This window comes from Gracilinanus agilis, chromosome 3 (genome assembly GCF_016433145.1).
Source record: "Gracilinanus agilis isolate LMUSP501 chromosome 3, AgileGrace, whole genome shotgun sequence".
Taxonomy (NCBI): domain Eukaryota; kingdom Metazoa; phylum Chordata; class Mammalia; order Didelphimorphia; family Didelphidae; genus Gracilinanus; species Gracilinanus agilis.
Window position 1 is genome coordinate 165,902,975 of NC_058132.1, and position 24,534 is coordinate 165,927,508.

Consider the following 24,534-nt stretch of genomic DNA (forward strand, 5'->3'; position numbering starts at 1 on the left):
ATCTCACTGTCATAATATCTCCCTTTCAACATACACATTCATATAAAATGTATTTTATGTATCAGGTAACTTCAAAGAGAGAGATTGCATAGAAAGGAACTGAAGTATAATAAAAAAATTTATATATTTCAAAAAACTAAACAGTAGTATCTGGTTGAAAACCTCTCCATGCAAAATTACACTTCAAAACAAATTTTATTTCTCAAATAAATTAGGCAACAATTTAAATATGCATTTGTAGTGCTTGACAGAAAATAACATGGAGAGTCAAAGACTCTAGGATGACACCGAAACAATTGCAAATCATTAAAACAAATAGATACATTAACTTACTACATTCCCAGAACCAACAGCTTTTACAATATTATTCTTATTTTCTCTTCCTGTTTAAAAGCATATATGCTGAAAAGTTTATTCTGTGGTTTATGACCATTTTCTTAGGTGTAGTATTCCATTTAATTTCTACTAACACTATAACTTGAGGCATGAACTTTATGTTACTTCATCATATTTGCCTAGTTCCCACATAATAATATTTTTATTCAGTATCATAATATAACTTTAAAATCATGTGTCATAATTTAATCAATGAGTATTCATATTTGAAAATTAGAAAACAGATAATCAAGAGTAGTTATTCTGACTGAATTTATCTACTGCCTCCCTCAAACTCAGATCATCGCAGAGAAATTTAAAAAAGGAATTTCAAATTTTAACAAGGATTTGAGTCATCTTTTGCTCTCCTCAGGCAAGAGAGGATGAGGAAAGAAAGGTAGACCATTGTTCAGAATTTGACATGTATTCACCTAAGTGGAAAATCAGTCACTACCCTCTCATTTTGCCCCTAAACAGTAGGAAAAGTGGGAAAGCAAAGGGCTCAGACATTTGCCCCAGAGGTTGCCATGCCTCAACACTCAACTCCCTGGTATCAAATCCCCCATACTAGTTACCATTCCATTTCCTCCTGGCACCAAACATACACCACCATAACATCGAATTTCTTCTGATGTTACTCCAATTGTTTCTGCATTTGCCATATGCTCTATCCCACAGATCATACTCCTGAGGTAGTGCATGGCTCAGAATTAATGAGTTTAGATCCCTTCCATTAAGTAGATATAGAATTGCTCTAATATAGGATATAGCAAGAGAAAAAATATCTCTTTACAATTAAACCTCAAATGAAATATTATTCACAAAAGTGCACAGGATTCAAGGAAATAGAGAGCACTGAATAGCATGGCAATGAAGTATATTTATAAGAAAGACATGTACCAAAGGCAATTTAGAACTTTTAATTTTCAGGCCTAAAGAATCCTTTTGATGACCAAACTTTGTTAGCAGGGCTCTCTCTCTTTCTCACAAAGCCCTTCCCGGGTATCAAATAATATTTTTAAAGACAAGAAAGAAAAAGGAAGAAGGAAATAAAGTCTATAAAACAATCAACATATTGAAAAAATATTGAAAAAAAAAAGAATCAAGTGAATTGGGTTCAAATCCTGGTTTTTCTCTTGACCAGTTTTATGATTATAATCAAGCCATTTATTATCTTCAGGTATAATTTCTTCAGATGAAAAACAAGGGTTTGGAATTGTAAATTGTTAAATGCTCTCCCAGCCCTAGCATTCTTGCATCTTTTATCTTGTGAAACCTTGGAGATTTAACTGCTAGTTTCAGGGATCCTTGCCCCACAGAAGCATTAAAGAAAACTGTCTTTACATATAGATTTTTAAAATAGCAAAGTTGTCTTTCTAACTATCAGGAGCATCTCAATCCATGGTTGAATTTCACAGGTTTTCTGCCCATCTGGAATGCAAGTCAGAGAGGTAACAGGAGGATAAATACAAGAAGAAAGAAGTAGCCTACTGATTTGAGAAATGTCCCTAAGGTGGCCCTGAGTTGAGCTAACTAATTATATGTGTGAAGCAGAGTATCTTGTTTATACAAGTATTTCTTTCACTCCCTCCTCTTTTATCCTTTCTCCCTCTATGACATTTTATGTTCACTCCACACCTTAACCCATTATTCTTATATTTCTTCTTTCACTGGAATGTTGAAGTTCTTTTTATCTCTTTCTTCAAGGCAATTTTCAAATCTTTATTTCTAAGACTGTAAATAAGAGGAGTTAGCATGGGCACAATGATAGTGTAAAAGACAGAGGATACTTTCCCCTGATCCATGAAGTTGCCTGAAGATGGCTGTAGGTACATAAATGCAGGAGAGCCAAAAAAGACACCAACTGCTGCAATATGAGAGCTGCATGTACTGAAAGCTTTGTATCTACCTTCAGTGGACTGAATTTTTAAAATGTTAGAAATGATCAAAATGTAAGAGCAAATTATGGTCAGGATTGGTAAAAGGATACTAAATGTATCACAGACCAGAGTAACCACCTCATTGACATAACTGGTAGAACAAGAAAGCTCTAAGACTGGGAGGAGATCACAGAAGTAATGATTGATGGCATTTTCTTTGCAGAAGATCATGGTAAGCAAGCAGATTTTGTGAGCTGTAACCCCCATTAGACCCAATGAATATACCTCAGTCATTAACCCCAAGCAAACCTGATAGGACATCATAAGATTGTAAAGAAGCGATCGGCATATGGCAACATAGCAGTCGTATGCCATCACTGCTAACATTTGACATTCAGAAATGGCAAAAAAGGTAAAAAAAGAACTGTGTCATACACTCAGAGTGTTCTTCTCTGACACAAAATTCACAAGCATTTTAGGAATGATTACAGTTGATTGACAAAGATCAACGAATGACAAACTACAGAGAAAAAAAATACATGGGGTTGTGAAGATGAGAACTGAGTCCAATAAGTATAATCATTCCCAGGTTTCCTACCACATTGACTTCATAAATCTCTAGGAACAGGAAAAAGAGGGGTAGTTGGAGCTCTGGCTGATCTGTAAGCCCTATGAGGATGAACTCAGTCACTGGGGAATAATTTCCTTTCTCCATTCTTTTTGAGTATAGAGTAAGAAGAGACAAGAATCTGTTGGCAAAAGGAAAAAAAAGGAGTCCTCATTATTTCCAGGCTCAAGAGAGTACCCAGCCAGAACAATAAATTTATAATATAAATTCTTTGATTCTTTCATCTCTGGCTATTTTCTTATTCCTAGCTAAAGACTCATCTTCAAAGGTATATGAGGCATGTTAACCAGATTATTGGAAGGAGCCATGTTTTAACTTGCTCTCTTACACACAATTATCAAGGTCTTTAAAGGTTCATAACCTTAAATGTGTGCAACATTTTTAAGTATGAATTTTACATATAAAAATCTTAAAGCATATTGAGGCTTAAGTTCACAATAGCTAGCAAACATGAGATAGTATTCCAAGTCAACTCTGTCCTCATAATAATTAATCAAAAATCTTGAGTCTTTATTTACTCTATTCACAGCTCAGTGGCTCTTGAACTCCCCACCAACTAGTTTTGAAGCTTCTTAAATTGAGAACTATAAGCATCTCACAGAGCTCAGTCATTGCCAAGGGCACATAATTTGAAAGCTGAGTTAGGAAGAAATATAGTTTTCCTCCTTTGGGAGAGTTCTTAGAATTTCAAGATATTTTTACTAAAATGGTAGATTATCATGAAAGCCAGTAAAAGAAATGTTATACAATTGTTGCAATTAGATTTTGGCAAAATATTTTATAAAAAGCAAAATGTGGAAAGCATGCAGTTTTATGGATCTACACTTGGTAAAATGCCATACAAAGAATTTTATTTAAAATTTCAATGTCAGCTTGAAAGGAGATCACCAAGTAGAGTGCTGTAAGGACTTGTGCTTGGTCTTGTGCTATTAAATACATTGATCAGTGATTTAAATGAAAGCATTTGGGCTTCCATATAAACAGTATGCAAAACTTGGAGAAATAACTAACTCAGTTTTATTTGATCCAAACATATCATGATTTAATGTAATATGATAGTACAAATAAATGTAAGATGCTGCATTTTAGTCATAGGAATCAGTTCAAAAAGTTAAAAAATATGGAGGTTAAGTTAAAAAGCCCCCTCGCTTGACAAGGATCAGGTAATTTAATAGACTACATATGCAATATAACTGAGCAATCTAATGAGGAAGTCAAAAAAAATCTTTGGTTAAAAGAAGAAAGGCATAGTTTCCAGGAATAAGGAAGGGGTAGTTCTACCACAATCTAACTTAATCAAACTTCAGTTGGAGTATTGTATCCTATTATTTCTGCACTAGTTGATGAAGGATACTGTTATGAGGAAGATTACTGATAAAGTGGAGACTATCCAGAAAAGGACAATGAGAGTTATGAATATCTTAAGTACATATCATATGAAGATAATTTGAATGGCTCATAAAAGATTTGCCTGCAGAAGGGAAGAATCAGTTCAGAAGGGAAGAATCAGTTGGGCATGATATTTGTTTCCAAACATTTTATTTTTTTAAACCCTTACCTTCCATCTTGGAGTCAATACTGTGTATTGAACTGAGCTACCCAGCTGCCCCCTGTTTCCAAACATTTTAAAGACTGTTATCTCAGGGGCAGTTGGGTAGCTCAGTGGATTGAGAGCCAGGCCTAGAGATGGGAGGTCCTGGGCTCAAACCTGAACTGAGACACTTCCCAGCTGTGTGACCCTGAGCAAGTCACTTGACCCCCATTGCCTAGCCCTTACCACTTGTCTGACTTAGAACCAAGTATTGATTCTAAGAAGGAAAGTAAGGGTTTAAAAAATAAAATAAAGACCGTTATCTGTAAAAGAGGTTAGTTCTTGTTCAGTTTCTCTACAGAGTAGCAACAAGAACAATGTATGAATGAGACAAAGCATCAAACTTCAGCTTTGTGTGAGGATAAAATCTCTTACAATTATTCTTATCCCAAAGTGAAATGGGCAGCCATGGTAGATTTTAGAAAACTACCTATACCCAATCATTTGCTCTACAGCATTTTCAGTGATGCATAGAATAGGATATGGAGATGTTTATTCTTTTGCAGAGTCCAGGCATTCCAGGAATTACTATTTAGAATAAGGAATGTCAAATCAATCAAATACTCACCATCTGGATTAGACCTTAAAGTTTCTTCACCTAATGGTTTTCCCCTTAGACTCTGGTTGGATAATTTCTTTTGCTTTAGTGAATGTCTGGCTTGAGTTGTGATGCATGACTTGAACAAAATTAATGTTCCCTTCGAACTCAAAAATTTTGCATTTCTATAAATCTGAGATGGAGTTCCTTACAACTAAAAATACCTCCTATTTTTTAAAACTACCTATACCCAATCATTTGCTCTACAGCATTTTCAGTGATGTGTAGAATAGGATATGGAGATGTCTATTCTTTTGCAGAGTCCAGGCATTCCAGGAATCACTATTTAGAGTAAGGAATGTCAAATCAATCAAATACTCACCATCTAGATTAGACCTTAAAGTTTCTTCACCTAAAGGGTCCTTATAGGTTACTGTTTTCTTTTGAAGTTATTATGGTCATGGCACAAAGACCTCTACTTCTTTTCTGTGTTTATGAGCATTGAATTCAGTCTCTAAAATGCTCTAGAAATTCATTCAATCTGAAGGAGGTAATTGTGAATCTAGAGTTTTTGTTGACTCTGTCAGGAAGAAAACACTATTTATACATGTCAAAGAAATCTTGATGATGTAACTTATAGGGTTTCTGGTTGTTTAGAAAATTCCTTGGATCTCTTTAGTAATATAGAGATAGAGGCTCCCACAGAGACTTATCTCCCAAGGGATTCCCATTTTCTGGAAAAAAAAAGTTAATACTGTTCTCTGTTAACTCTTAATTCCTCTCTTCTCTGTGCACAGTCTTCTCAGCCTTTGATGCCAGTACTTTACTGATAAATTCTATCTTCTATCTTAAGATCTATCTATCTACCCAATTTATTTGAGTTGGGATTTTCCAGTTTTGTGGTGGTAGTTAAAAGCTTAATCATTCCTTATCATAAAATAGGCTGAATTTAGATATTATAAGAGATGAAGAAGTTGGGCAACTGACAGGCCTGAGTTTTCCCAGGAAAGATGAGAAGGACTACAAAAGCAGCATGTGAGTCTGTCATTAAACTTATTGGAGAAGATAAAAAATGAACTGGAAGTCCATAGTTGACATCAACAAGGTCCTCAATGGATGGTTGCCTAGTGAAAGGAATACAAAATGGAGGTCTGAAGGTGTCAAAGCCAAGTAAATAATAGTCAACTTCTCCTCTTGCTCCTTTAGATTAGGGGGTATGTGAGAAAGCATGTATAGCTTTGACAAAACATCTCTTATATGTGTCTTCAGAATGAGGTCTAAATCAACACCATAAAATAATAGTAATATGATAAGAAGTATTTAGGATGAAAAGGAGTTTAATTATAATGGGGAAGAATTCTAGAGCTTATTGTGAAAAAGGATGATAGCAGAAAGCTATGCTACCAAGCTCAGAATATACTTCCTTAATTGCTGATTTCACCAATAAATATATGCATATATTTAAATATATTTACATAAACATATGTGTATATACATGGATATAAATATTTATATACATATAAATATGCACTGATGTTCAGTGCTAGTATATGCATTTTCTATCCAAACAACATTTGGAGAACTTTGTCCTTGTAAGTGCACCTTACCTAAGAGCTATAGTGGCTAAGATACCTTAAGAAACTATAAGGATGATATTAGAAAATAAGTATTTTTGTATTACTTTAGAGATAAGAAGTAGAGAGCTGGCTTGAGGAAAAATTGGAGTTTCAAATAGAGCTGAGAGAGAGTATTAATTTCATATGTTGGAAGTTGTAATTGTTATTCTATGAGAGTTAACATGCTCTGGGTGTGGTATTCTGGCAGTTAGTTTCTGGAAGTTGACAGAGCCACTGGCAATTGGCTTCTGGCAGTCAACAGAGCCACACACAGGTTTTTTTCTCTCTAAGGACTAGAGAAGGTAATATCTTTGCCTCTCTCTATCTCTGTCTGAGTGAAAGTCTTGAAGGAGTGGAGTGTTTTCTTTTCCAGCTTGGGAAATACTATTCATTTATCTGTTATTGTGGATATATTAATTAAACTCTGAAAAGACCAAAGAAAACCTGGTCTTTGGTTTGGACTCTGAGTCTATTAGGGCTCAGAGTTCTAACCTGATTCTTGTTGAGACTCAACCAGCTAGCCTTGGTTATCTTTATAACTTAAAGGCAAAGTTAAGAATTATAGTGGTAGTTTTTTTTATGTAATAATTTTTATTTTTAGAAAAATTTTCCATAGTTACATAACTCATGTTTTTACTTTCCCCTTCACCCCCTCAACCCCTGCCCCCCCTCTGCTGTAGCCAATTTGCATTTCCACTGGTTTTATTATGTGTGGTTAGTCAAGACATTTACACATTATTGATAGTTACATGGGTGTGGTCTTTTCAGGTCTACAACCCCAATCATGTCCTCATCAACCCAAGTGTCCAAGCAGTTGTTTTTCTTCTGTGTTTCTACTCCTGCAGTTCTTCCTCTGAATGTGGGTAGTGTTCCTTTCCATAAATCCCTCAGAATTGTCTTGGGTCATTGCATTGCTGCTAGTACAGACGTCCATTACATTCAATTTTACCACAGTATATCAGTCTCTGTGTACAATGTTCTTCTGGCTCTGCTCCTTTCACTCTGCATCAATTTCTGGAGGTCTTTCCAGTTCACATGGAATTCCTCCAGTTTATTATTCCTTTGAGCACAATAGTATTCCATCACCAACATAGACGACAATTTGTTCAGCCATTCCCCAATTGAAGGGCATACCCTTGCTTTCCAGTTTTTTGCCACCACAAAGAGCGCAGCTATAAATATTTTTGTGCAAGTCTGTTTATCTATGATCTCTTTGGGGTACAATCCCAACAATGGGAGAGATTAGGTTTAGATCAACATCTCACACCATACACCAAGATAAATTCAGAATGGGTGAAAGACTTAAATATAAACCCAAAGAAGCCAGCTTTGGGGACAAAACCCCACTATTTGACAAAAACTGCTGGGAAAGGGGGCAGCTGGGTAGCTCAGTGGATTGAGAACCAGGCCTAGAGACAGGAGGTCCTAGGTTCAAATCCGGCCTCAGACACTTCCCAGCTGTGTGACCCTGGGCAAGTCACTTGACCCCCATTGCCTTCCCTTACCAATCTTCCACCTATAAGTCAATACACAGAAGTCAAGGGTTTAAAATTAAAAAAAAAAAAGAAAAAAAACTGCTGGGAAAATTGGAAAACAATATAAAAGAGATTGTACCTAGATCAACATCTCACACTCTATACCAAGATAAACTCAGAATGGGTGAATGACTTGAATATAAAGAAACTATAGGTAAATTGGGTGAGCACAGAATAGTATACTTGTCAGATTTATGGGAAGGGCAAGATTTTAAAACCAAGCAAGAGTTAGAAAAAATGACAAAATTTAAAATAAATAATTTTGACTATATTAAACTAAAAAGTTATTGTACAGACAAAACCAATGCTATAAAAATTAGAAGGGAAGCAACAAATTTGTAAAAAATCTTTATAACAAAAAGCTCAGACAAAGGTCTAATTACTCAAATATACAAGGAGGTAAATCAATTTTAAAAAAATCAAGCCATCTCCAAGTCAATAATGGGTAAGGGACATGAATAGTCAATTTTCAGGTAAAGAAATCAAAACTATTAATAAGCACATGATAAAGTATTCTAAATCTCTAATAATTAGAAAAATGCAAATCAAAACAACTCTGAGGTATCGCCTCACACTTAGCAGATTGGCTAAAATGACAAGGGAGAATAATGAATATTGGAGGGGATGTGGCAAAATTGAGACATTAATGCATTAATTGATGGTGGAGTTGTGAACTGATCCAACCATTCTGGATGGCAATTTGGAACTATGCTCAAAGGGCTTTAAAAAACTATCTGCCTTACCACTGCTTGCATTATACCCCAAAGAGATAATAAGGAAAATACCTTGTTCAAAAATATTTATAGCAGCGCTCTTTGTGGTGTCCAAAAATTGGAAAATGAGAGAATGTCCTTTGATTGGGGAATGGCTGAACAAATTGTCGTCTATGTTGGTGATGGAATACTATTGTGCTCAAAGGAATAAAGAACTGGAGGGATTCCATGTGAACTAGAATGACTTCCATGAATTGATGCAGAGTGAAAGGAACAGATCCAGGAAAATATTGCACATAGAGACTGATACACTGTGGTACAATTGAACATAACAGACTTTTCTACTAGCAGCAATGCAAAGATCAAGAGCAAGGCGGAGGGACTTATAAGAAAGAAAACTAGCCAGATTCAGAGGAAGAACTGTGAAAGTAGAAACACAGAAGAAAAACAACTGCTTGAACACATGGGCTGATGGGGATATTATAGGGGATGTAGACACTAAATGGTAACTCTAGTCCAAATATCAATAATATGGAATTAGGTCTTGATCAATAATACATGTAAAAGCCAGTGGAATTGTGTGTTGGTTAAGGGGGATAGGAGGGTTTGGGGAAGAAGGAAAGAACATGAAAAATGTAACTATGGGAAAATATTCAAAATAAAAATAAAAAAATTAAAAAAATTAAAAAGGATATTAGGAAAGGTTTCATGGGATGGCTATTCTAGGAATTCAAGATAAGATTTCAATAAGAATGAATATAGATGAATGTGCCACTTCCAGAGATCAGAAAAGGGAAGAATGAGAATGAGGAACATGGACTATTACCTTTTGCCTAGTTGTAAAATCCATGAAGTAGAGTCATGGGAAACAAGGCTAGAGATGTAATTTGAAGATAGATTGAAACTGAGATGGGTGTGAATGCCAGATTGAGGATTTTATAATTTGTACAATAGGTAATAGTATGATCCTGAAATCTTAATTACATGACGTGCTTAGACTATGGTTGTTATGTGTAAGAATAGTCATTCATCATGGACCATTTGCCTTACCATTGCTCTCCAAGCCCCTCCATGCATTTCCATCTGCCATGATACTTTATCCTTCAGTCCTCTCAGAATCTCCATCTGACTTATGGTTTAATCTTATATTCTAAATTCTTTACTAATAGGGAATAAATTTTTCTATTATATGATTTTCTGTTCTAAAATTTCAATTTGTGTTACATGGGCCTAGAGTAACCATGTCTTCTGTAGGAATTCAAACCTCATAAATAACATTTGGCTACCTAATTAGTCCCCAGTTTGTCTTATTCAATTCATCCTACTCTCATTCTGCCAGGTATAAATTCTCAGAGAAGGACAACCACACATAGTTATAGTCAAAGTCTTTCATAATTTTATTGATAACTTTATTTTGGGGGGACATACTCATACTAATCACCACCAAAGTCTGAAGACCTCATGAAGCTAATGATGCTTATAGATATTAATCATATTTTTTTTACTTAACAAGACAAATGAAAGGATAATAATGTCACAATTACTCATATATGAAAGAAAATTTAATAAGTAAGACATCATAATGTACATGTAAATCTGGCTCATATTCTTCTACCAATATATCCAATATTTACATTTATCAAGAAAGTGGTCACACAAAGAAACACAAAGGCACGGCAGTCAGGAAAACTGTCTACTTGCCATAACATACTTAAAAAAGACAACTTCCACCTCTGATTTCTATCTTGAGAATTTTCCAGAGGGGTTCTTTAAGAATAGTGGTTTCATTATTGAATAGATGCTTTTGGTTTTAGCTAAGTTGAGTTGTCCCATACAGTGTTTGACAATTAATATGACTTTAAGTGAGTGAGACAAACTAATCAGTCCACTTAGATGATTTCTCTGATTCTCTGCCTCCAAACTGTTCATTTCTTGGCAACAACTGTAGTATTTATCACTTTCAAGTTGAAGATTAGTTGATGCAGTTCTTGGATATGTGTTTTCACCTCTCTCATAATTTTTACTGGGTTCAGACTTTCTGTCCATTTTGTGAATATCCTCACCATAGCATATGGTTAGCAATAAAATTTTATTTTGTGTTCATAATAGCATAAATTACATCTGTCCCAGAACCAATGCAGCATCTGGATTGCTCTAATATATTATTGAACACTTAAAATTAAGAGAAAAAAATCTGAAAATCGAGTTAAAATAATTATTTATGTTAGAACTGTAAGCAGACCATGTTTTGAACAATTGAACTATCACTGTCTTTAGTTTTATGCATAGAAAATGCTTAATAGCTATTTGTTAAATTTAACGGAATTTAAAAAATTTAGAGGCCAAAGTGATACAATAGAAAAAAATAGGAAAAAAAAGTGATACAAAAAAAAACGAGACAAAGGTAACATGGGATATAAAAAAAATTATTGGGGCACAAAACCTAAGAGTCAAAAAGACAGATTAAGGAAAGTGAATTGCTAATGGACAGCAGGTTAAGGTGAAAGACAAAATCAATCTGAAAGACATAATGGCACAATAGAAAGTGTTAATTCTGGAGTCAGAGACAGGGTTCATGTTCAACTTTAGTGTTACCTGTACTCTTTAGAATAAGATATTTTAAAATGCTGAGCCTAAAATCTCTCTTTATAAAAATCAAGGGCTTAAGTTATATGGAGTCAGAAGTCCCTTCCTCTTTTAAAACTGGAATTTTCTAGTAAATTGAGGCAGCTAAGTGGCATAATAGATAATGTTTGACTTGAAGTAAAAAATACCTCAGTTGTTACAAGCTGGGTAATTATTTAACTTTGTTTCATTTTTAGTTTCTTCATCTGTCCAATGGGGATAATAATGCATCTATTTTACAAGGTTGTTGTGAAGATAAAATAAGCTAGCATATGTGAATGACTTCATAAACTTTTTAGTCTATCCAAATGTTAGCCATTAACTATTGACAAGTGGCTTAGTACAACAACACAAGTAAATTACAGACTTATGGTTTCCAGAGAATGGCTGACTATGGTATAATTTGGCTCTGAAAGTGCTTGCAACCACTTTGACTTAATATATGATATACTTACAATTTTGCTACTAATAGATCTCTATTTGATGACTGCAAAAATTATCCATGCATTGTAACTGAGACAGGGTACAAAAAAAAAAACAAAAGGAGATGATAGGAAAATGGAAGGAATGTCAGTCTATGCTGTCACATGAGGACACAAGATAATGTTCCTCTAAAGTAAAGCAAAGTCAGTAAAGTTTTTATCCTTTCACTATGAACTTTTTTCCTATTCATGAGAACTCCCTTCTCTCCAGAATCTTCTTCAGGGCAATCTTGACATCTTTATTCCTTAGGCTGTAGATCAGTGGGTTCAGCATAGGCATTACTACGGTGTAAAAGACAGAGGACACTTTCCCCTGGTCCATGGAGTTGATAGAAGAAGGTTGCAGATACATGATTCCGGCTGAACCAAAAAACAGAGCAACACCCATGATGTGGGAGCTGCAAGTGCCAAAGGCTTTGGATCTTCCCTCTGTTGACTGGATACGGAAGATGTTGAAGAGAATGACAGCATAAGAGCTAAAGATGGTGAGGGTTGGGATGAAGAAGTTAAATAAAGTGAAAGCTAGAATCACTACTTCATTAATGTAGGTGCTAGAACAGGCAATCTTCAAGAGGGGAAGAAGATCACAAAAGAAATTATTGACAATATTGTCCTTGCAGAAGTAAACTCTTAGCACACAGCCAGTGTGAACTGTGGCACCGAACACAGCTATTATACCCACTCCAGCCACTAGCCAGAAGCAAACATTATGGGGCATGATGATATTATATAGTAGAGGGCTACAGACAGCAACATAACGATCATATGCCATCACTGCCAACATGTGGCACTCTGCTATAGCAAAAATAAGGAAGAAGTAGAGCTGGGTTATGCACTCAGGATAGGAGATGATATTATACTCTGACACAAATTTCACCAGCATTTTGGGTGTGATTATAGTGGAGTGACAGAGATCAATGAAGGACAGGCTACTGAGTAAATAGTACATGGGGGTGTGAAGGTGAGAACTGAGCACAATCAGTATGATCATACCTAGGTTCCCCATCACAGTGACCACATAAATACCAAGGAACAGGAAGAAAAGGGGCAGCTGGATCTCTGGCCAATCAGTTAGCCCTGAAAGCATAAATTCAGTCACTGGGGAGTTATTTCTCATGTCCATCCTCTGGGACAGGATCTGTAGGGATAGGAAAGAAGTACCACTTTAGAGAGAATCCCAATTATTACTCTACCCATCAGAGTCTCATACAAAGGAATAGATTCATATCCCTGTTCTCTCTTAGTTCCTTTGAATCTAACTCTAATACTGCTGGACACCAAATAATTCTTCAAAACTCATAGTAATATTTGGCATTCATGCTGTGCCTAACTTTGTCATAGAAAAATAAAGATATAGCTGTTGGGAAATGATTGCTGCTAAGAACACACTGAGAAATTATCTGGTATAGAGTATGAAATGATTTGACATTGAGGTAGGAAGACCTAGGTTGAAATCCCTCCTTAGATAATTACTAGTTCAGTAATCTTGTAGATGTCACTTAAATTCTGTGGACCTTAGTTCCTTTTCTATAAAAGGCAGACATCACACTAGATGATTTTGGTAATCCCTTTCATCTCTTATTATACACTAAATAGGGGATGGGAATGACTTTTTCTTGGTATTTTTGGATACTCATATTCATCCTTCAGCCTCCTGCTTTGGTTTGTGAATTCTGTTGAAGCTGCCACTAATTGGAGACTGAGTTTTCCTGGGTGGGATAATGTCTCCATGTCACAAATAAGAAAAGGGGCTCAGTGACTAATTTTAACTATTGAGTAAAAATAAAATCCATTGAATAAGGTTTCTAATAGACTAAGCTATGCTTTGGAGGACTAAAGAAGCCATTTTAATTATCATTCTCATCATGCATGCTTCCATTCAACCATATTTGGGTTTTTGTGATACTGCTTATTTTTGCTCCTCCTCCCATCTGTCTAACTGATTCTTCTCAAGTCTTTTTTCCTGGACCATCATCCACATCATACTCACTAACTACCAATCCTCTGCTTCCATCCTGAGTTTACTTTTCTTAGTTTTCTACAATTTCCTTCTTGTTTGACTTTATTATCTCAGAGGCATTTAATTATAATTTTTATGTTAAGGATTTCCAAATCATTATATACAGCCATAGTTTTTATCCTGAGTGTCATCCCACCATCACCAGTTGTCTTTCAAACATTTCAGAGAAAATATCACAGAAGCATCTTAAGATGCCCAAAACAACTCATTATCTTTCCCCAAATAGTTATCTCTCTTCTAACTGACCCATTTATGTTGAAAGTTTCAACACCCTCTTATTGAAGTTTGCAACCCAATTCTCATTCTTAAATCTTCACTGTTACTCCATATATCAAAACAGTGATCAAATCTTGTCATTGTTAACTTTACAACATTTTTTTCACTTTGACCCTCTCTTTACTTACATATCAACTGATGTAATTCTGATTCTGAAAACTTTTTGTCTGAACTCCCTTCTACCTCAACTACTGCAATAGGACCTTTACTTGAGGTTGCCCCAGTCCAATCCACCCTTTATATAGCTTCCAAAATCATTTTACTAAAGTGCATGTATGACCATGCCAATCTCCTGTTCAATAAACTCTATTACCTCTAAGATCAGGTATAACATTTTCCATTTGACATTTAAATCTCTTCACAAGTTGGCATCAGTCTACCTGAGCCAATCTCAGCCAAACCTCTATTTAATAAACTCTATTAATGTTATCTCTCTATCTTTCTTTCTATCTATCTATGTATCTATCTATCTATCTATGTATCTATGTATGTATCTATCTATCTATCTATCTATCTATCTATCTATCATCTAGTGATCTATCTGTCATGATTTTGCATGTTTTATATAATATATCTATATATATAATAGTGTACTTATTTTGGATATATACATATTTATGTCTACAAAATACACACATTTTCCATTTCTTATTTAAAGCCCTATCCGAACATGACATGAACCTACTCTTCTACCCTTGTTACATGTTCCTCCCCTTCATACACACTATATTCTTCAGCAAGGCTGGTTTTCTTAATTTTCTTCATACTTGACAGTATCATTTCCAGTTTCTATGCCTTTGTCCTGCTTGCCTCCCATAACAGAAATATGCTTTCTTTCCACCTCCGCCTTTTAGAATCCCTAAATTTCTGCATGGCTCCAATTAAACACTGCTTCAACGTGATACCTTTTCTTACTTGCATCCTGAAGTCATAATGCCTTTCCTCCAAAAGTATTTTCTATTATTTGATATAAGTACATGTTTTCTCTGACTACACTACACACTAAGTTCATTCCAGGAGGAAATATTTAACTTTGTTCTCTCTCCTAGTACCTAACACAGTGCCTAGAACATAGAAAGCATTCAAAGAATGCTTATTTATTGTTTAAGTCACCAACACCTCATAAGTCATATTTAGTGAAGGGATAAAGAGACTGGGCAAACATTTCAAAGAGCTTTGTGTTTCCATAGACTTGAATTCAGAAAGAGGAAGCAGAGAATTAAAGGTAGTTACTCACCTTTCAATGGTAAGCCTTAGCACTCTTTAACAAAAGGTTAGAAATGAAAATTGGTCTTAATGTGATATCTGATAACAATTTCCAGTACTAGTCCTTCTGCTTCTTTTGTGAAAACATGAATTTCAGTTTTTGGTTTTGCTATTGTTCCTTATCTTCAAGAAATTGTTTCTGGAATCATTATCTCAGATCATTGTCTAATAATGCAGAAGAGAAAATGTAGCTTCTCAGTTTTACCAAAATGATTGAATAATGTGACCATTTTTAATTTTTTAAATTCTGAATTAATAAAATAATTTAATATCACTGTTTCATAGCTTGAACAGCAATGTAAAAAGTGCCTAACTTACCATAATCCTTCTAATATTAACTCTATGAGAACTTGAATCTTCATTTGCAGAATCCTTGGACATTTAGAGATAGTTTATCCTACGGGTCTCACCTCACCAGGTATCCAACTGGGCTGGAAAGAAACCACTAGTGTTTGTCCCTTTTCTTTTCACCTGCTGTGCCCTTTTGTTACTTTGTTTTTTAAATATATTTCCTCTGTGGAGAAGAATTCCCCTCTGTAACCTGGCTCTTGGACTGCTGCCAGTGGGAGATGGGAAGACTGAGTCAGAAATATGGGACCAAAATTTCAGAATGAATACCTGACTAGTGTCTTCTTTGAGATGAAATATCTCTTGAAAATTTGAAGATTTGGGAAGAAAAGATTCCCCAAATTGTACTTTACTCTTTCCTTCCTTCCTTTCCTGCTTTTCTCTACTGGGAACTCATTGTGATACCTAGGATTCCAGACTGCACAAGGGACCAACCACTTGTCTATGGTGTCGGCATTGCAATGAGACCTGTATGACAAAAATATCTTGGATCTCGATGGAGAAAAGGTCCTGGGGGATCAATTTAAATGTATCATTTATGTAGACATCCTTAGAGAACTCTGAGTAAATAGCTGAGAAAGTTTCTCTCAGTTTATGTTAGTCAAAAATGCCAGATGTTCTTTTATGTCCAAGGATGAGTACCAACATCAAACTATATGTATGTTTCTGAACTATTGATATATATGTGTTCATTATATGACAATAATAACCAATGGGTTTCCTTAATCCTCTTTTGGAAACATATTTAGGATCTTATGGTCATAGACACGTGGCCACATATGGCCTCATACAGAGAGGTATGGGGTTGAATGCCAAGGATGAAACATTTGCTGTAGTGTAGTGTAGACACTCTGTGCCAGAGGTCTGTAGGCCAAAACAACAAAACTCCAGTACAGAGTGTCTAGTTCTGGGACTTCCAGGCTGTTAGGGGACCTTTGACCTCATTTCCAGCCAGCAGATCAGGGAGCAGCATAATGCCATGGGGGTTGCATCTCTGGGGGCCCTGTGACCGCCATCGCCAGCAACCATATTACCACAGCAACTATGATCCAATGTACTGTTCTGGGGTATTATGGATTTCTAATTGACCATCATTACTGAGATAAGTGAGGGGGAGGCTTAGAGAGGCAAGGACCTATGGTATAGATGCCATTTCCTGCCATTAGAAATAGTGGCAGCCATCTTAATTTACATAAGGAATGCCATCTTGCAGCATAGTGCAGACTCCATTTCAACACTATTACTGTTGGGAATCCTTATTAACCCCTATTTCTGCTTATTAACTCTACCCTTTCCTAAAAGACAGTTGTATGTGCCATCTTGTGATCAGGTAAGCTAGTTAACCACTAATTGCCTGCAGGGCTAACAGGCTATCTATAATTCTATCTTCTGTGACTGCCTTCCTGATGGAGAACCAAAAAATAAAAAAACTAAGGTTAAGTAAAGGAAGTGGTAGTAGCAGTAGCTGACCCTTTCAAGAGACATGGACCAAGATGTATGACATTATAGGAAAAAAATAGCAGATCATTTTGCATTCTATGTACTGGAACAGTAGTAAGCAGAACATGGAATATAAATAGACATTTTGAAACTTATCATTGCCAGCTCTTGAGAAAAAAAGTGAGGATGAAAGGAAAGAATACATTTCCAGACAGTTACACCTTTATAACAGCCAATCTAATTCCATCCTTAAATTTGTAAAAGGCTCTACAAATTTAACATCTCCAAGTTTGAGCATTGCTCACTCCATAGCTCAGCATGGAAAAGCTCTCAGTTAGGGAGAATTTATTTAAAAAAACTCTCCTGAGATGTGCAACAGTTCTATTTCACAATATGCAGAATAAAGATGCAATCATTAAGAGAATACCTGAGTTACCACTCAGTAGAAATATCATAAAAGACTGAATAATGAGACTGAACATAAATGTACAACATCAATTAAAGAAAGATATAAGTAATTGTAAGTATTTTTCGATCTCTCGATGAAACTATTGATGTCATATCACATGCTCAGTTGGTCATTATTAGTTGATATTCTGATGGTCTCACTATGAGAGAAGAGTTGATAAAGTTAGCATCAGTGCCAACAAGTACATCAAGAAATGGAATATGTGAGGTTGTTATACATACATTCCGTGACCTAAACACTGATATATCTAAAGTTGTGTCAGTGATGACAGATGGGGCACCAAACATGGTGGAGAAAAAAGTTGGATTTGTCAAATTATTTAAGGAAACTATTGGACATCTAATTGTGCCTTTTCATTGTATTATTCATTAGGAGGCTTTATGTGCCAAGGCAGGATTCTCCAACTTAAACTACTTAATGTCAGTTGTTGCAAAAATAGTTAATTTAATAACTGCCACCCCCTTCATGAGCAAGAATTTTCTGCTCTTTTCCTGGAAGTTGACTCCACCTACAGTGGACTGCTGATGTACAATAATGTAAGATGGCTGAAATGAGGCAAAGTTCTTGAGCTCTTTGTGGAGTACTTTGAAGAAATTAAGGTATTTCTTGAGGATAAGGACTTGGGAAACTTTCCTCAGCTCAATGATGATATGTGGGTCAACACCCTGATGTTTTTTACAGATCTCTCTGTACATATTAATGAACTGAATTTAAAGTTACAAGGCTTTGACAAAAGTATTGACATTATGTTTGGATACATAAAAGCTTTTGAAAGTAAACTTAAAATTTTCAAGTGAGAGGTAGAAACTAAAACTTGTAAATATTTTCCTCTAGTAACAAAGTATTTTGAGGTCAGTATAGCTGTACAAAGTGAAATGGAACTCTTGCATCTAAGGAACCAGCATGTTTTAGACATATTACTTGACCAGTTCAGTGATAGATTTAATCAATTTAGAAGCCTAGAACAGACCATGAAAATAATTAAGTATCCTGCTATAGTAGTCTATGGTAGTTTGGAATTAAATGGTTTCTAATGGATACAAATTGATGATTTGGAGAAGTAACTTGCAGAATTTCAAGACAGCATCTGGGCTCAGGTGTTTTTTGACTTGAGGTCAAAGCTTGAGAATCTGGAAAGGTGCTGCTTGGAGAATCAAGAGGAGTGCCACTACAAACAGGAAATTTAGACTGCCTGGAACCAATTACCAGACACTTTTAGTACCCTGAAATATATAGCAATGGCTTTACTCACAATTTTTCTCTCTATGTACTTTTGTGAGACCTTATTCTCAGCATAAAATAATATCAAAACCAACAAAAGAAACAGAATGACAGATGAAGTTAATAGCACTTGCTTGGGCTTGGGCTTGAAGTGTACAATCTTCAATTGAAGATTTAGCAGCTAAATGAATTTTCATTAGCCAATGAAATTCAGCAACAAAAAAGACATTAATAGGCATATTAGTTAAAGAATTCCCCCTCCTCCTCACTTATCTTAGTTCACGGCACCCCACACAAGTTAAATAATATCAAGACCAACAAAAGAAACTGACTGACAGATGAACAAAGAAGTCACTAAGCAGGTAAGTTAAATAATTAGTTTTTGGTTTATTAAATACAGTTATATACTACAATTGTTATTTAAACTATAAATATAGGAAAATTATGGTGTTTTTTTTCTTGAAGTGACACCCCCCCCAAGTTATACTCAAGTTTTTTTGTGAATTTTGACACGCCAAGCTCAAAAGGTTGACCATCAGTGGTCTAGAAGCAAGACCATTCCTGGGACTGATGGGCTCACTAGCCTATTTGAGGCAACTGGTCAGAGGTTGAAATTGAATTGTTGGCATAAAGGATTATCCTTAGGGATTGTTTCCCTAAGTCATGGCTTTGTGTGTGTATCAGGATAGAACCAAAACTGGTTGTATGAGAGGTCCATATATATTCAGGACATCTGTATGCATGGTCTTGTATTGTCTTCATCAATGTCTAAGGAAAAGTGGTCAAGAAAAAGGCTGAAATTTGTCTCTTGTGGCATATGCTGCCTTTCCTGTCTTCCTCAAGGTGCCTGTATCAATTAGGTCTCCTCATCTGCCTTGTGACTATGTGCTAACATTAACTATTAAAGTGTGGTCATATTGGGTGCTATGGAAAAAATAAATATATATTTTCTTTAATAGGTATAATAAAAACTCGTTGTTTTTCATGTCACTTTCAATGAAAGTTAACACATTTTTATTAACCACCTACTGTATCCAAGATATTTTAATGTGTTAGAAGCATAAAGGTGAATAAAAAGACATATACTCTGTTCTTAATCAAAGTTAGCAAAAGAGAGAAGTAGCTATACAAATAACTATAGTACTTGTTAGAATGCAATTAACTATGTGATGATGATATAATGTAAATATGTATATAGTCAAACAACATGGCAAAAGAGATGTAAAGAAAGATCATTTCTAAAAAAGGATATTAGAAAAGGTTTCATGAAATGAGGCACTTGTTCTAGGACTTGAAGATAAGATTTCAATAAGAATAAATATAGGTGACTATGCCCCTTCCAGAGAGCAGAAAAGGGAAGGAGGAGAAGGAGGAACATAGCCTAATACAATTTGACTAGATGTAGAATCTATGAAGCAAAGACATGGGAAACAAGGCTAGAGATGTAGTTTGAAGATAGATTGAGATTGAGATGGACGTGAATGCCAGACTGAGGACTTTAAAATTTGTGCAATTGGTAATGATGTGCAATAATATGATACTGAAATCTTAATTGCATAACATGATCAGATTATGATTATGGACCCTTTGACTTACCATTGCTCTCCAAGACCCACCATGCATTGCAATCTGCTTTGATGCTTTATCCTTCAGCCAACTTGGAATCTCCATATGACTTGTTTAACATTATATTCTAAATTTCTTACTAATAGTGAATTTTTTTCTATTCTATGATTTTCTATTCTAAGACTTCAACTCATATAATATGGGCCTGGAGTAGTCATGTCTTCTTTAAGAATTCATGCCTCTCATAAATAACATTTGTATACCTAATTAGTCTCTAGTTTGTTTTGTTCACTTCATCCTACTTCCACTCTATCAAGTATAAATTCTCAGAGAAGGACAACCACACATAGTTATATTCAATTCTCTTTCATAATATTCAAACTCTTTCATAATTCTATTGATAACTTTATTTTTGGGGAACATACTCATACTAATCACCACCTAAGACTGAAGGCTTCATGAAGCTAATGATGCTTCTAGATATCAAACATAATTGTTTATTTAACAAGGCAAATGAAAGGATAATAACATCACAGTTACTCATATAGTAAAGCAAATTTAATAAGTAAGATATCATAATGTACATATAAAAGTGGTTCATATTGTCCCACCAATATATCCAAGATTTATATGTATATTTATAGAAGACAGTGGTCACAGAAAGAAACACAAAGCCACAGGCATTAGGAAAAACCTTCTACTTGCCATAACTCCTTAGTGTTGAAACTATGGCAAGTGTGCTGAAAAAGGCCGCTCTACTCCCAATTTCCACTGTACCTAAGGACATTTTTCTCTTCACCCATCCCTCTGTCAAGCAACTCAATGGGAGCATTTCCTCCCTTCCATGTTTGCCATGAGGTAGGGGCTCACATGTGGTAAGAGGGTGCATTTTGGGCTCTTGGTCTCTAAAAGGTTCACTGTCACTGATTTACACAAATATTATCCATTAAATATTGACAAATGCCTTAGAACAAGAACACAAGAAAATTACAGACTTCTGTGACACTGTGACTAATTGAGAGTATAAGTGTGGATTTGAGGTAAAACAAGGATATCTCATCTTGGAAGGGGACTGGAAGCCAACCCCAAGGAACTCTGAGAGAATTCCATTTGGGAGGGGCCAGCAGCAAGAGGAGTTTGGAGGAGAATTCTGAAGGTCCTCAACTGTCACTTCACTACTCTCCTGACTGGACGAGGAGTTGGGGGGTTGGTTCTTTGGTTGGGAGTTTTGGATTGTGGGGTGGATCTGGAGTGAATTGGTTTCCTCTGTACTTTTATGTGTGACTATTGGAAGATCACAAATACCAACAAAGAAGACATTGAACAGCCATTCTCCAATTTGGTTGGAGAGGCTGAACTCCTGGGGGGTGGGGGAGTGGCTTTGAATGAGGGGGAATCCCTTCCCTGATCTTGCCTGAATCAATTGATCCTGTTACTCTCCTGTGATATTAGTTTAGAAATATTTGATAGGAGACTGTATGGGAGAAGTGAGTGAGCTACTGAGACCAAGCCACAGAAGAAGTCCAGAGCTGCTCTCTTAAAGAGAAGACTAAGCTAATAGAGTAGTTCATCCTTTCCCTCCTTCCTTGATTTCCCTATACCTTTCCCCCCTGTACCCTGAATTTAATTTATCTTTTAATAAATCCCTGTTAGTTTGATACTTAGAGTCTGGAGAAGTTACACTGAGGAGGGAGGTTACTGATCTTGTGGCTGAAGGGAAGACCATTACCTTGATTCCATCTTGAGGGTTAAAGCTACTTGTACTTAGGAGTTGGGGGAAGGCTTGTCTCAACAGGGCTGGCTCTGAGGGTGGGATCCCATCCATTAAGGTCAGAACTGAACCCCAACACCTTCCTTCAACATCTCCATTATAGCTTTGCCACTTTGGGAAGCTCATTGACTTTATTTCCCTCATAGGTCTTCCCTGGGGATGGGGGTGAGTGAATAGGTGATCTGGCCCATTGAAAGCTAACAAGAGTGGAGTCAAGATACAACCCCCCTACCATCAATACTTACCCCTATACAAGAAAGTGTATAAAAATTAAAAGGAGATAATAGGAAAAGGGAATAAGGAACATGTCAATCTATCCTGTCACATGAGAAGACAAGATAGTATTCCTCTTAAAGTAATGCGACATCAACAAAATTTTCAATTATTTCATTATGAACTTTTTCCTATTCAAGAGAACTTCCTTCTCTCCAGCATCTTCTTCAGGGCAATCTTGACATCTTTATTCCTTAGGCTGTAGATCAAGGGGTTCAGCATAGGCATTACTATGGTGTAAAACACAGAGGATACTTTCCCCTCGTCCATGGAGTTGGTAGAAGAAGGTTGCAGATACATGAATCCGGCTGAACCAAAAAATAGAGCAACCCCCATGATGTGGGAGCTGCAAGTGCCAAAGGCTTTGGATCTTCCCTCTGTTGACTGGATACGGAAGATGCTAAAGAGAATGACAGCATAAGAGCTAAAGATGGTGAGGGTTGGGATAAAGAAGTTAAATGAAGTGAAAGCCAGAATCACTACTTCATTAATGTAGGTGCTGGAGCAGGCAATCTTCAAGAGGGGAAGAAGATCACAAAAGAAATTATTGACAATATTGTCCTTGCAGAAGTAAACTCTAAGCATGCAGGCAGTGTGAACTGTAGCACCAAGCACAGCTATTGTACCTACTCCACTCACTAGCCAAAAACAGATCTTATTGGACATCATGACATTATAGAGTAGAGGACTACAGATAGCCACATAGCGGTCATATGCCATCACTGCCAACATGTGGCACTCAGAAATAATAAAAATAATGAAAAAATAGAGTTGAATCATACACTCAGGATAGGAGATGATGTTCTTCTCTGACACAAAGTTCACAAGCATTTTGGGGGTGATGACAGTGGAATGACACAAGTCAATGAAAGAGAGACAACTGAGAAAATAGTACATGGGGGTGTGGAGATTGGAACTAAAAATAATCAAGAAGGTCATGCCCAGGTTTCCTACCACAGTGACTACATATATACCCAAGAACAAAAAGAAAAGAGGGAGTTGGAGTTCTTGTTGATCTGTTAAGCCTGCAATGATAAACTCAGTCACTATAGAATCATTTCCCTTCTCTGAGTGGTGGACCTGTAGGATTGGGAAAGAAGTAGGCCATTAAAATGGATTTCCATTTGCCCTCCCTCCCTTCTACACACATAAGAAGTTGTTTACATAGAATAGATACCTCTAAATTTTGGATTTTTTTGTAATGTGGGATTTTTTTCATTGTTCTTGTCACACTGTTATTATGTATAACAAAGTCTTTTTTCTTATTTATGATCTTTGTCTCCTTACTATACTATCAAAGATGCCCTCAGATTAATCCTAATAGTCCTGGTATTACCCATACTAGCAATATTCTCACCAGATATATTAGGCGACCTGGACAACTTCACACCAGCCAACCCACTCAGTACCTCTCCACATATTAAACCAGAGTGATACTTCCTAATCACCTACCCAGTCATCCAATCAATTCCCACCAAACTAGAAGTTATAGCCCTCCTAGCATCCATCCTAGTATGAATAATCATCCCATTTCTCCACACATCCCCACAACGAAACCTGATATTCCGACCTATTTTGTAAATACTATTTTGAACATTAACAGCCAGTTTCCTCACCCTAACCTGAATTGGGGGCAAGCCAGTAGAACAACCATCCATCATCTTTGGTCAACTAGCCTAAATCTTATACTTCACACTCATTATTGTCCTAATGCCACTAGCAGACATATTAAAAAAACTACATACTAAAACCAAGTAAGTTAATAAATATATTGGTCTTGTAAGCAAACAATGAAGGAAACCTCCTTTCTAGGACAACATTCAAAGGAATGTAACAAACATCTCAACTCAACACTCAAAGCTGATATTCTACTTAAACTACTTCCTTATATATTTCAATTT

The 24,534-nt window shown here is 36.0% G+C and overlaps 2 protein-coding genes and 1 pseudogene across 2 annotated transcripts; all 3 read right to left on the bottom strand.

The window, feature by feature from the left end:
- Nucleotides 1-2,042: 2,042 nt before the first annotated feature.
- Nucleotides 2,043-2,970, bottom strand: LOC123241316 (annotated as a pseudogene).
- Nucleotides 2,971-12,170: 9,200 nt separating this feature from the next.
- On the bottom strand, nucleotides 12,171-13,115 carry LOC123238945 (olfactory receptor 8G1-like). Its single transcript, XM_044666201.1, has one exon. The coding sequence runs from the start codon at nucleotides 13,104-13,106 to the stop codon at nucleotides 12,171-12,173; it is 936 nt and encodes a 311-aa protein (XP_044522136.1). The 5' UTR covers nucleotides 13,107-13,115.
- A 9,653-nt stretch (nucleotides 13,116-22,768) lies between these two features.
- Nucleotides 22,769-23,695, bottom strand: LOC123238946 (olfactory receptor 150-like). The gene has a single exon (XM_044666202.1). It carries the CDS (start codon nucleotides 23,570-23,572, stop codon nucleotides 22,769-22,771), a length of 804 nt encoding a protein of 267 aa, XP_044522137.1. The 5' UTR covers nucleotides 23,573-23,695.
- Nucleotides 23,696-24,534: the final 839 nt, after the last annotated feature.

Bases quoted from the DNA above. Each gene is read 5' to 3' on its own strand.
- LOC123238945 (XM_044666201.1), bottom strand. From the start codon at position 13,106: ATGGACATGAGAAATAACTCCCCAGTGACTGAATTTATGCTTTCAGGG.
- LOC123238946 (XM_044666202.1), bottom strand. From the start codon at position 23,572: ATGACCTTCTTGATTATTTTTAGTTCCAATCTCCACACCCCCATGTAC.